This window comes from Python bivittatus, unplaced genomic scaffold (genome assembly GCF_059951505.1).
Source record: "Python bivittatus isolate LINGU-HERP-01145 unplaced genomic scaffold, Pbiv_v1 ctg000530_np1212, whole genome shotgun sequence".
In the NCBI taxonomy this organism is placed as follows: domain Eukaryota; kingdom Metazoa; phylum Chordata; class Lepidosauria; order Squamata; family Pythonidae; genus Python; species Python bivittatus.
Genome location: NW_028277085.1, coordinates 2,115,896 through 2,128,761, shown reverse-complemented (window position 1 = coordinate 2,128,761; position 12,866 = coordinate 2,115,896). Strand labels below are relative to the sequence as shown.

The 12,866-nt window shown below is 42.5% G+C and overlaps 1 protein-coding gene and 1 pseudogene across 2 annotated transcripts in view; both read left to right on the top strand.

The window, feature by feature from the left end:
- Nucleotides 1–12,866, top strand: part of ENTREP2 (endosomal transmembrane epsin interactor 2) — a 104,678-nt gene that overhangs the window by 33,649 nt on the left and 58,163 nt on the right. For both annotated transcript variants that reach the window (XM_088148331.1, XM_088148332.1), the window contains exon 2: nucleotides 11,914–11,970. In XM_088148331.1, the coding sequence (XP_088004457.1) occupies nucleotides 11,914–11,970 (57 nt within the window). The remainder of the gene's footprint in view (nucleotides 1–11,913; nucleotides 11,971–12,866) is intronic.
- Nucleotides 3,169–3,900, top strand: LOC103067604 (phosphoserine phosphatase pseudogene; annotated as a pseudogene).

Sequence of the window (12,866 nt, the reverse complement as noted above, 5' to 3'; positions counted from 1 at the left end):
GGTATTTCTGTGTTGAGGCTGGGAGTCTCCAAGCTCCAATGGCAGGCAAGAAGGACTGATTTCGAAGGAATTAGTTGGCCTAGCGGTGGGAAGGAAAGAACCAGTAGGATGTGCTTTGCATTTTGCAGAAAAGTTAGCCTGCGGTTTTTTCTACCCTGGTTCAATCTGGTGAAATAGAATTGGCTTTTGAAATTTCCTTCTGTCCGTGGGATTAATCTGGGGTGGCACTCAGGTCTATGACATGGAAATGTGGTTGTGGTTCCTTTAACCCTTGGGAAATTTAATTCATGTGCAACTGGAAGGCTGTTCAGGAACTGCAATGGGTTATGTTTGATCGTCATCATTTCATTTTTCATTATTCTTCGTTATTTCATTATTCTTTATTATGTGTTCATCTCCATTATTTATTTGTTTGTTTTGGTGGCTTAGCGTATCGTGGCTGGTTTGGTTAGCTGATCGTTCAGCACCTTCTGCCAACCCAGAAGGCAGCTTTAGGAGTTTGATAAGCAAGAGGTTAGCCAGCAAAACATGACTTCATGCCTAACAACGTGCTAGGCAGCTGGTGTTGCTACTAAGCACAGCAGCAGCTTGGGGAATGTCTTTTGTGAGGAAGCAATCACACTGGCTGCCTCTGGGTGAAGTTGGTGATGCAAGACTCAAAGTCTGTGGAAAGAACCAAACAGGGGAAACACCAACCCAGCATGATGGTTACCTTTTCTTCAAGAAGATTGCAATTTTGAGGGGAAGTGAAATCATGAAGATTAACACAAACCAAGCTTAGTAGGTGGTGCAAATGTAGGGCACGAGGTCTTTCATAAGCTAAGCTGGTTACGCAAACATGCAATCTATTATTTTGCATATAAATCTCTCACCCTAAACCTCTCTGTAGCCCTTGGGTGATACCAAATATGCACTGCTATGCAGAGAGAACACATGTTTTCTTCATGTCAGTAGTCCATAGGCTGTATTAAAAAAAAAGCTGTGGGGTGATCAGTCCTTAGAATGTGCCCTTGGAAGAGATGAGTCCAGTAGGAATGATCTGTTTCATAAAAGGCTCTTGTTGTTGTTGTTCAGTCGTTAAGTCGTGTCCGACTCTTCGTGACCCCATGAACCATATTGCGCCAGGCCTTCCTGTCCTTCACTGCCTCCCTGAGTTTGGTCAGTTTCATGCTCATTGCTTCAGTGATGCTATCTAACCATCTCATCCTCTGCCGTCCTCTTCTCCTTTTGCCTTCAATCTTTCCCAGCATCAGGGTCTACCTGTTTCCATTTGAACGTTTAGGAAGGTCAGTTAATTGCTCCGAAAAATGGGATTCTGTTGCCAGTAAAAGCTATCGATTGGTTTCACAGTTAGATTTGCTTGTCAAGAAGTTGTCTCTGGAGAGATCTCCCAGAAGAGTTTAGAGAATGGATCATGGCCTTGGCATCCATGAAAACTGGTCTGGATTGCATGTGTCAGATGAAGGGTTGTTAAGGAAGAAAGGAAAAAGCAACAACAGTTATTGGGTGTGTGCTTATGCAAAAAAGCCCTTGCTTTCTCCCATGGACTTGGAATTCTCTCTCTAAGATAACCCAATGCGGTCTTGCTTTTTATACTATACCTTTGATTAATTTTTTTTATCCCTTTCCTTCTGAAGAAAATATAGCGGATATTTATAGAGTCAGACTTATTGATTAAGCTGCCCGAGTCTTGTTTTGCAGTATTAATAGACTAATTTCCAACCATAATTGATCAAGTTGCTGAGGGATAGAAAGTAATTGGAAGAAGTGGGTAAAGCCATGTTTTTGATGGTTACGTTTAAGAGGAACAAATTCAGAGAGAATTATATCCTGGCTTAATCTTCAGGGCTTACCAAGATGGTGGCATCTTGACTGTGGCTCTTATCTTGGCTGGGAGTAGTAATAGTAGTGAAAGAGCTTAGAAGAAAGTGCTTCTTCTCAGCCATTATCTGATTTCTGAAACTTCTTCCTCCAGAAGTTCATGTTAGCCTGAACAGCAATCCCTTGAAGCATTTACACGGTGTTTGGATCAAGTGCAGAACTCTGCAGTCTAACCTGTAGGTTCTCCAGACATGTTTGATGGTTGCGGGAGGTCCATGTTCCATGCCTAGGTGGGGTCAAATCTCCTGTGCTTTTTTCTCCAGTTTCAGAACCATTTTCTGAGGATGGTATTGCTACCTTCTAATAGTGACATGGACAAAGTTTTTAGAAGATACCACAGGACACGTGGACAGGGAGACCCTAGATGAACTTGCAGGATTCCTTTCCTTTTTACAAAATCAGGTGGTGGCATCCACCACTAGAAGCCAGATGATACATACTTTTAAGGAAGGTCTTATCTTTCCTCCTCCTGAATTTCCACCCCCTAGGCCCATTCTTGTGATGTTTATGAGGAACATTCCGTCTGTGATTCATGGTGGGGTTAAGTGATTCTCAGTGCATGTAATCCAATGCTGTGTTCCAACTTGACAGCATTTGGCATTGCTCAGATATGTGGTGGTTTATGAAATGGGTGGGGGACAGGGCCATGCTTTATTCCACACCCCTGCCCCTGGCTGCTATTGGCTGATAAAAGATTTGCAAGGATTCTCTGCAATTCTTGGCTACCTTGCAAAGCTAAGGAGTGCCTGGAAGCTGAAATAGTGTTGGATGGCTCCTTTGGTCACGCTGATGCCCAGGCTGAATATTGGCAGGCCCCTCTTGATCTGCTTCTGAGCAAGGTCCCGCTGATTTTCATTTAATCTAGTGATTTTACTCTTTTGTGGCCTACACATTTTTAGTTGAAAACCTAGCTCTGTGATGATCTGAAAGGCCACTTGACTTATTCCCTGTAAAGTTTTACCTCAGTGAACAGCCATTTCTTTCAAACTCAGCAATTATCCTGGAGTTCAAGGTTATGGTTTGCTTCTCCTAGAGATTTAAGGGTTCTTTAAAAGCGCCTTTCCTTTCTTTTGTGAGGTTAAAAAAAACAATCTTCAGTAAAGCCATCACTGAATTGCAGGATGTCATGAGAACACAAGAAGAACCCTGTTATTGATCAGCTTATTTGTAACGATGTAATTACAAATTCACTGGAACTGTCCAGATCTGAATCTGGGGCTTCCAGCATATGGGAAATGTATTCCACCACTCTCAACAGAGCTCTGTCAGCCACAGACTTGTCCTAAGATGGTCCAACTCACGGTGGAAGCAGGCAACCTCCAGAATGACCTTGTCTTTCTTTCATTTAAGAGGAAGGTCCCCCAAAGGATGTCTTCTCTCATGGAGATGCCAGTGCTGATACGATTTGCTTTGATGTGGAGAACACAATCCTTTGAGAAGAGGACATCAATGAGCTGGCAAAATTCTGAAGACATGGTGGCAGAAAGGATTCATAGAACAACAGGAGACTCAGTAATGTTCAAGGCAGCTTTAACAGCATGGCTAGACCACATATGACCTTCCTACAAACAAGTGCAGAAATTAATATCAGAGCATCTGCCTCTGTTAATGCTGGGAATAAGTGAACTAGTCAACCAGCTCCAGCAGTGAGGTGTCCAAGTCTTCTTAATCTCTGGAGGGTTTCAGAGCATTGATGACCATCTTGCCCTGCACTAAACATTCCAACAGCCAATGCTTTTGACCCTAGATTGAAGATCTGCTTTAATGGATAATATGCCAGTTTTGATGAGATGCAGCCAACAGATGAGTTGGGTGGCCAAAGACAGATCATTAGTTACCTGAAATAACAGTTTCAATTTAATAACAGTTTCAATTTTCATGCTTGTGACTGAAAATGGAGCAAGAGATATGGAAGCCTCTCCTTCTGTTTCATCAGCTTTGGAGGTATCATGGTACAGAAACAAGTAAAGAAAAATTGGGAATATCACCCAGTTCGAGGAGCTGCTGAAAGAACGTTAAATTATGAACTAGGCTAATGAACTAAATTATGAACTAGGCTTATTAATACTCATTGTAGGGAGATATGTAATTATGCAATTAAATATGTTATTGTTCAACATGTTATTGTTATTTGCAAAGAAAAAAAGTATAGTCCAACACTGCATTTTCAGCTTTTTCACTTCACTGGACCTTGGGCTATTCCAAATCAGCCAGTGGGCTTCAAACATATGTCGATTCCAAATCAGCCAGTGGGCTTCGAACATATGTCGATTTTTCAAACTAAGTAAAAGCAGAGAAGTAGAAATAAATTGTCATGGCAGAGAGAGAGAGAGAGAGAGACTATGCTTAAAACAGTTATTTTCTCCCTTATTAACTGGATCTTGATTCCATATTGAATCTTCTGGGACCTTTCTTGCATGACAGATCCTGAAAAGATGGCAGCCTTGAAAGGGTTAAATAGTTTGCACTTGATTTATTGTGGGACATTTTTTATTCGGATATACCGAGAAAAGGTCCAGAAAAATCAACCCAGCCTGTATAATTTATGAGACATTGACAACTGATGACTCTGTTTTGCTCACAGTCTATCTTTTATCCTGACACGGTTAGTGCAGTGACACCTCCCTAGTGATGAAAGAAAACAACTAGTGGATTATTCCCACAAATCACACAAATGGATTTGTCAAGAGCACCTTTATAAAACCTTTTGGAGAACTAGATTTACCTAAAGTACAGTTCTTTGGCATGGAGGAAATCAGTCTATTTTTATCACCTTTGGCTCAGTGGAAAATTTCTTGGCAACTCTGAGTTTAATTAAAAATGCAGAAGCAAACCTGACATTTGTGTGGGTTTCTGTATTGACTACTGAAGCTTGATTAGTATTTTCAGGCTTCGCATGGGGATTATTAACAAGCAGATTGAATGGATGTTAAGTTTATTGCTGGCACACACAGTATAGCGTGAGTAATCGTACGCACGGAATGTAATGCATTGCATCGATCTGAAATATCTATCCGAAGTTATAATTCTAATATACCTACCAATGAGGCTGATCCAAATTACAGCTTAGCAAAGGAAATGTAGCAGATACAGTTTTCTTTCTCCGTTGAAAAGACGACGAAGTAAAAGTAGTCATTTGATAAGTAACATAAGGAATCACATCTGCCAGTGGAAAGGTCTGCTCATTCAGGGCTCAGCTTCCTCTTTTTATCTCACAGAAGGAATAGCATAGTAGATAATGTATAGTGTCTCCCAGTTGTTGCTGACCCTGTGGCCAAAAGAACAGGCGTGCTTATTAACTTCTTCTATGGGTTTTCTCCACAAAGTTCTAGAGCAGTGTTGTCCAAACTTGGCCACTTTAAGATGAGTGGACTTCAATTCCCAGAATTCCCCAGCCAGCCATGGCTGGCTGGGGAATTCTGGGAGTTGAAGTCCACTCATCTTAAAGTGGCCAAGTTTGGACAACACTGCTCTAGAGCTAGAACTTTTTGGCTCCCTGTGCAGCTACCTTGAGCCCCAGGGCTGAACCCTGAAGAAACTTCTTAGCTATTCTGGATTCTCCTGCTCTGGCCCACCCAGCCCAGTTGCCACTGGACTTTCTGAACAGAAAATATTATCCTGAAAATAATTTTACAGGACTGTATTCATGAAGACCAGTGTGGGTTTTTACCTAAAAGACAATTATGAGATAATATGAGAAATGTGTTGGATATTCTAGAGTATTTGGAGCAGGACAGTGAAAAACAAACTGCATTGATCTTCTTAGATGCCGAGAAGGCCTTTGATAATTTGAACTGGATTTTCTTGTTTAGAGCTCTGGAAGATACAGATTTTGGAGATAATTTTATTAAACAGGTAAGATCAATTTATACCTCACAGAAAGCACAAAAATATTTGTTAATGGAGAATGAACAAGACCTTGAGAGAGTCAAAAAGGGACAAGACAAGGATGCCTTGTTCATTTTAGTTCTTGAGGTACTAAAGAGAGACATAAGACAAGTTGAGAGAATCATGGGAGTAATGTCTCTTCTTTTCCTTTCCTTTCCTTTTTTCTTTCACATTTACTATATCTTTTTCTTTGAATGTACCTCTTATTATATATGTAAAATCTTTTAATAAAAATGATTAAAAAAAGGAAATACACTCCCATTTGATCACTATTCCCAGCTCTGCTTCAAAACAGGTTTTGGCAGTTTCCATCAGGGAGGAAAAAGGCAATTTCGAAGCAGAACATTTTGCCCTCAGAAGAACAGGCCATTTTACTCTAATTCTTTTTTACTTGGAGTGCAAGACCTCAAGAATGACTCAAATGCAATCCTTATGGCTGTTGTCATCTTATAAAGCTTAACTCTGGTTAAGGAGGAACCTCTGCCATTCCAGATCTCCAAATGTTTTTAGGAACAGTGCTGGGAATTAGAGTTCAGCGACATGCAATGGCTGTAAGTTGCACATTTCAGTGATCTTGATTAACCCAAGCAGCAGCATGATTGAAATCCCTCAAGCTTTGTCTATTAATGTTTGACATCTGTGTGGGAATCAAGAACAGACACACAAACATACAGACACACATTTGCTTTTACTAATTTACACTGTGACTCTATACACTTTGAATTCATTTACTTTTGGAAATAAATTTGCATAATTATACTGAGACAACTTTTTCATTAAACTTGATGTGTGCATAATAGAATTAATGTTCTGTAAAAACAAATACTTTGTGGGGGGGGAATATGTTTTGAGCTAGCAGAGGAAATGCACAGAGAGGAATCCCTCATCAACATGAACACCAGTTTCTCTTCTCTTTCCTCTCTGTGCATTTCCTCTGCAAACATTGTGCCACCTCACGTGTCCTCTAACCAATTCTTCAGCATTTGAAAAGCTCACCAGAATTCATGTGGTAACTGACAGATATTTAGAATGCCATGGACAATTAGCTGCTTTGAAGGAGAAGGAGAAAGTCTTTCCTAAATCTTGTATTTTCTTTATGTGTTGGGATTGCAATTCCCAGAACCTTCAGCCACCACAACCCTCTGAGTTCCCTCAACTGGTGTTGAACCTAGGAGAACTCCAGAATTTTTTTTGCAAAGCCCAATGTGGTTTATGGACTCTGTTGAAGACCACTTTTAAGTGGTAGACATTTCCCGACTGAAAAAAGCACAATAGATATCCAGGCAACCTTTACTCTTTGAGGGTGCTTTAAATGCACAACATAGAAACATTCAACTCTCTTGATTGCTGCTCACTCCAGGATCCACACACTGTATATCGGCCAAGAAAAGAGGAAAGATGATGGGGATGTGGAAATGTGATGCATTCACCTTCCATTTTTGAGACTGGGGGGGTGGGGTGGTTAGGACTATTCCCAGCTTCCTTTATAGGAAAATCATGCTACTGGTATACATTTTTAGCAGGATTTAGTCTGAGTGGTGGGATGTATTTAACTTTCTGTTGTAGGGACAAATTAGAATCATAAAGTTGAAAGAGATCTTTGAGGTCGTCTAGTTAAACCCCTTGCCTAGGGCAGGGTACACAAGAGCATCTCTGACAGATGACCATTCAGCCTCTGTTTGAAGTCCTCCAGTGAGGAAGGACATTCCACCAGCTGATAGCTTGTACCATCAGGAAGTTCCTCCTGATATCTAACCTGAACCTCCTTCCCTGTCATTTTGACCCATTGCCCTCTGGGCCAATAGAGAAGAAGTCCACTCCCCTTTCAGTGTGACCACCAGTGTGACAACTCTTCAGATATTTGAAGACTGCTATTATATCTTCCCGTAGTCATCTTTTTGGTAGGCTGAACTGACCCATATCCTTTAACTGTTCCTCATAGGGCTTGATTTTGAGATCTTTAATCTTGATAGCCATCCTCTGAACTTGCTTCAATTTGTCACAATCCTTTTTGAACTGTGGTGCCCAGAACTGGACCAATATTCCAACTGGGAACTGAGTAGGGCCAAGAAATATGGACCTGTTACTTCCCATAATCTGGACTCTCCACTCCTGTTAGTGCACCTCTTATGAAAGCAACAGGACTTGAGAAAGGAAAGGATCTCCAAATCATGATCCAGCAGAGGTCTTTGAGGAACAGCAGGAAGTGATTCTCTAAAGAGTCCTTGGTCTTCTTGGATTGTCACTAGGTGAACATCCCTTTCTTGGATCTCGTAACCTTCACGTTACCTACCTCCACTAGGTATCAGATTGTGTGCCAAACATTCTTATTTGCATGATCAGAAGATGGGAGCGTTTCCCTGGGGTCAGCACCAGCCGTTATTGTCCTCCACCTTCTTGGTAAGGTGAGGAAGTCTACGGAGGTGAACGGAGGCCTCAAGAGTGCGGCCTCTCATGGGATGGGAAATGGAATTCACGTGTTGATTTTCCATGAGCTTTTTTGAGAGCAGGCAAATAGGATCTCTCGAGGGGCCTCAGTTTTCTCCGTAATAATTGCTGCCAACTGAGACATGAGAAACCCTTCATTTCAGAACCTTCCCTGCACATCGACTTGAACCACTGATTCCTTTGAGGCTGGTGTAATTTTTTGTGACGGGCGGTGCTAATTCCTGCAGACATTTGACCATGTCAAAAATGTTTTATCTGCCTTGTAAATACCCCAGGATTCATTTTCCAGCATGAGTCACTCCAGTATAAGGTTGAGCGTTCGAAACTTCCCAACTAAAGGTTGCTCAGACACCAGACTCTTAACAACCAAGTTAGTTAAAGTGCAATTATTTTTTGCAGAAGAACCAAAAAGCCTCCCGGCGGTAACAAATGTAAAACTTGCACTAATTACAAAAAGCAGGGCACTGAACTGTTACGGCGAAGTAATAACATTGAAAGCAGTTTAAAATAAGAGAGAGAACATATGCATATTGACAGTTATTTACACTGTACTCATAAGCACCTATAAAATATTTTAATAACCAGCAGCTCCGATGCGGTTTCTTCTCCAAACAGTTGTTCTTTTTGGCATTTACCTGTGAAAATTTTGCCATTTGTAAAAAGACAAATAAAAAACGAAACAAAGGAGAGTAATAGGATCCGGGAAGTTAGTTGAAAGACCTTTTTTTGAAAGAGTCGACTGCGTTTTTTCATGTATCAGAGCTTCATAAGATACATGGCTACATTCAGTTGAAAATATTTGACTGGGTGCAGCTAATGGGGTGCCTAACGCATCAGCCTTCAAGGCAGGGATCCTGCAGAGCAATAGAACCGGTGGCTCTTCACCTGCGGGATGGTGGGGCTAAAAGACAAGACACCACCCCGGCTTTCCTTTACAAATTTCCTTCAAGGCAGGTCTTTGTGCCAAGACATGGAATGGTTCGCCTAGGAAGTGTGAGTACGATTGCCCCTGGAGATGCTTTCACAACCCCCGTGCATCTTTGCTTGCTCAGGTTTCATTGTGAAAATGACCTCACACCTTCCGCTCGAGCTCCCTTGTAAGGGGGAGCATGTATGTTAGTTGCTATGCCTTCTTCCTGAAGGATCCAGCCCTGTCGCTTTGCCTTCCTGAGAGCGCGGTTGCAGGATGGGATTATCAACCCAGAGACAGTTATTGTAACACTAATAGCAGGTCTCCCTCGGTGAGGTGAGCAAATTTAATTAACTGCAAAGAGAATTTTGCTGTTCTTCTGTGATTTGACAGCCATCCAAAATCTGCATTAAAGCAGTAACATTTCAGTGGCACCAAAAGGGCTGCTAGTGAGGGTGCACTAGACCCCCAGCAAAAAAGGGGACCGTGTTTTTCCTCCATATTATTGGTGGCCTTAGTAGGGGAATTCCAATACCCTGATCGAGGGTTAGACCCTTCTGCTGTTGTCCTAATTTTTGCCGTGATGCTAACTCTCATCTTTGATTAGGAAGGAGATTTTTCAGGAATGCCTGAATGTTGAGGGTTTTCCAAGATGAACTCTTTGGGCTGAAGAGCATAAATGCCTTCTAAGAAAAGTCCCACTCCAAGAGGACTTTATAGGGTGATCAGCTAGGAAGCTGGGCTTTGCAAACATTTTGAAATCATGCCACTCCCATGGCTCCAAATATGTGCTGTTGTGGGCGTGCTGATCCTGAAGGGGTGTGGTTTTGTGACCTGCATTGAGTTGCAGGCTGCGTCAGTAATTCCCACAAAGGGCACTGGGGATGATCACCTTTGTAATGAGGCTGACACGTTCCTCTAGGAGATCCTGTTGGGGAAAAGCTTGCATCAAAGTGTGATCGAGAATTAATCTCCCCTCTGTAGATGGCCAGAGGAGAAAAGGCTGAAAATGAGACTGTGATTCTCCACCTCTGCTCCAAAATCAGTCTGGAAAAAAGAGACCGGGCTTATGAAAATGGTGTCTCCTTCAAGTTGAGTTCAAATTCAGGAGGCTACCTGGAGATGTCCTTCTAAATTTCTTGAGACCTGCGCAGTAGTTTTCCATTTTGCCTTCTTCTGGGGTGTTTTGACTTCTCAGGCTAACTTGTGCCCCTATGCTTTTCTGGTTGTTGCCCATCCAAGTATTAACCATGTCTGATCCTGCTTAGTCTTTTTGAAATCAGCAAAAGGTGGCCAGGTGTTGCATCTGCTATGACTTTTGGGACTGAGAGCGAGGGATGATGGTTGCTATGAACTCATCTTGTGTATACCCACCTCTTTTACCTCCAAAGGTGGGAGGACACAGAGCTGGGGGTTCAGGTGATTTAATAGACTTGAGCAAACACCCAGGACCATCTGTGTGCATCACCGCATCTGTCTTCATTGGCCTCTTTAGTCATAAGCTAAAAACTGTTCCCAGTCATCCAGCCTCATAATTTGAAACAATCAGTCCATCTGGTAAGAATGGGGTGGGGGATGGAATGATATTGTTTTGAGTTATTCAGGCCAATAACACATTTTTGTAAATGTGCTTTTTAAAATGTCTGTTTTCTCTTGGATGTTGTTTGGAAGGAAAGCCACGATGGGACTTGGATTTGGGAATATGTTCCTGGGACACATTTTGTGTTCTCTCTCAAAAATCATCCCTGGATGTTGTTCCCTCAAAGGTTGTGTTTTCTGGAAACCACTTCTTAAATTGTGTGTGTGTGCGGGGGGGGGGGGGGGAGTAATAAATAGCATTCCAGGAAAGAGACTTTCAGTTGGATGTCAAGATATGGCCCAATCTGGAATTGGAATTTTGAGGTGGCCTTTTTTCCTGAGACACAAATTTAAGCATTTCAAAGAGTGTGTTTGGTGCTCTAGCATGCACTGAGCTTGAAACCATGGTAATCATATCTCTGCAAATTCTCCTCCCTCTCTTCCCCCCTTCCTTCAGTGCGATGAGGGAGAATTTGCTTTTGAGAGAATTTGCTTGAACATATTTTGTGACTTGATGGCAGCGGAACTGCCTCTGAAGGCCATCTGCTGGTAGACTGGTGGGCTTCCTTGGGAGTTGGTGGGCCATTGTGAGAACAGACTGCTGGGTGAGGTCAGCTGGGGTCGAATCAAGCAGGGCACAGCTTATATTTTTATGTCCTTATGAGTCTCAGAGGAAAAGAAAATTTGGTGCAATTCTCCAGGGCGGAATGTGATGTTCTTGAACATATTTTTGACAAGGCAGTCAAGGAGTGTATGGAAAAGCCCTGTCTTTCATGGTGCAATCTTTTCTCCAGAGGTCTGGAGAGTCTGTGGCTTTCCAGACTGTCATTCAACCCCAAGGAAAGAGATTGGGAAGGATATAACCCTGGAGACAGCGGGGGGGGGGGTATCTTTTTCCAGATTGGGAAGCAGCCAGGGAGACCTTGAATGATGGAAAGGTTGGCCACAGAAAACAACAGCTTTCCATCAGTTCTAAAGAGAAAGACAACTCAAAAGCACCACCCAGAAAAATTTGAAAGAAATTTTCAAGCAATCTGAGAATACAGTGAAAAAACCCAGAAGCTTCTTTTGTGGGGGAAGAAAGTGTTTGAAAAAAATGTCAGCCAGATTTCAACACGGCATTCAGTGAGGCCCAAGTCTTCTTCTTATGGCTTTGAGAAATCAAGATTTCTGAACTGTTCTCTTTTCCCTTTCTGATTTAATTTCAGGTGCTGCTGTCAGGACTGATTGGTGTTGTCTCTTGGAAAAGGCCCCTCTCCCTTGTGGTGAGTAAGAGCTTACTCATCTGTAGGCCCTACGGAATTGGTGGCCAATGGGTGGTGCCTTCGGGGTAGTTGAAAGCAAGGAATTCCATCATCTTACCTCACCCACCTGCAGAAGCTGATCCAAAACCCTTTTGCTGAGTGGGGCTGCTCTGTTTCATGATGTGAGGGTGGTCTGGGGGAATGGGGGCTGGGGAGATCAGCAAGGACGTTATTTTGGAGGCCCTTGAGGGAAATGGGAGCGATTGGACCCTTGGACTATTTCATCTTCATCTGAAGGAAAACCAGAGAAGATCCTCTTTGGGAGGAGGCCTTTCGTGAGTTAGTTGGCATCTTGCTAAAACCGGCTCTGTTCTGCAGGAAGCCAGTTCAGAACAAAGTGCTTTTTCTTAAGTGTGTTTGTTCAGCTGCCAACGAGAAGATACTGTCATATCTTTCCCAAAATTAATTTGGTATAAATTCACTGAACTGAATGAAAGGCACTTTATGGATTGTGATGTTGATTGATATGAATGCTATTCATTAACAAGCTTCATAAGAAGAAGCATATTTTGAAAATGGAGGTTCCTTCTGGGTAAACTCTTGCCTTTTGATGCCTCCTCGCCTGTCTGCGTCCCTCTTGTCTCATTTCCCACCCCGGCTGCCCTCTCTTATTCCCTCTGTGCAGGCTTGGGGCTAAGTTTTTGCAGGAAAAGATCCAGGCTGCTCTTAATGACATTCACACCCAGTCAGCTGTGGAGTTCAGAAACCACTTAGTAGTTTTGACTTAATCCAGAGCGGGCAGGATCCTCTGCTGAATAATTAATCCCAGTTCTGCTTGTTGAGCAAGTGAAGCGTCTGGGTAGATATTTGCTCTAAGGAGAGGGAGCTGACACTTGGCCATTAATGAGCTACTTGGA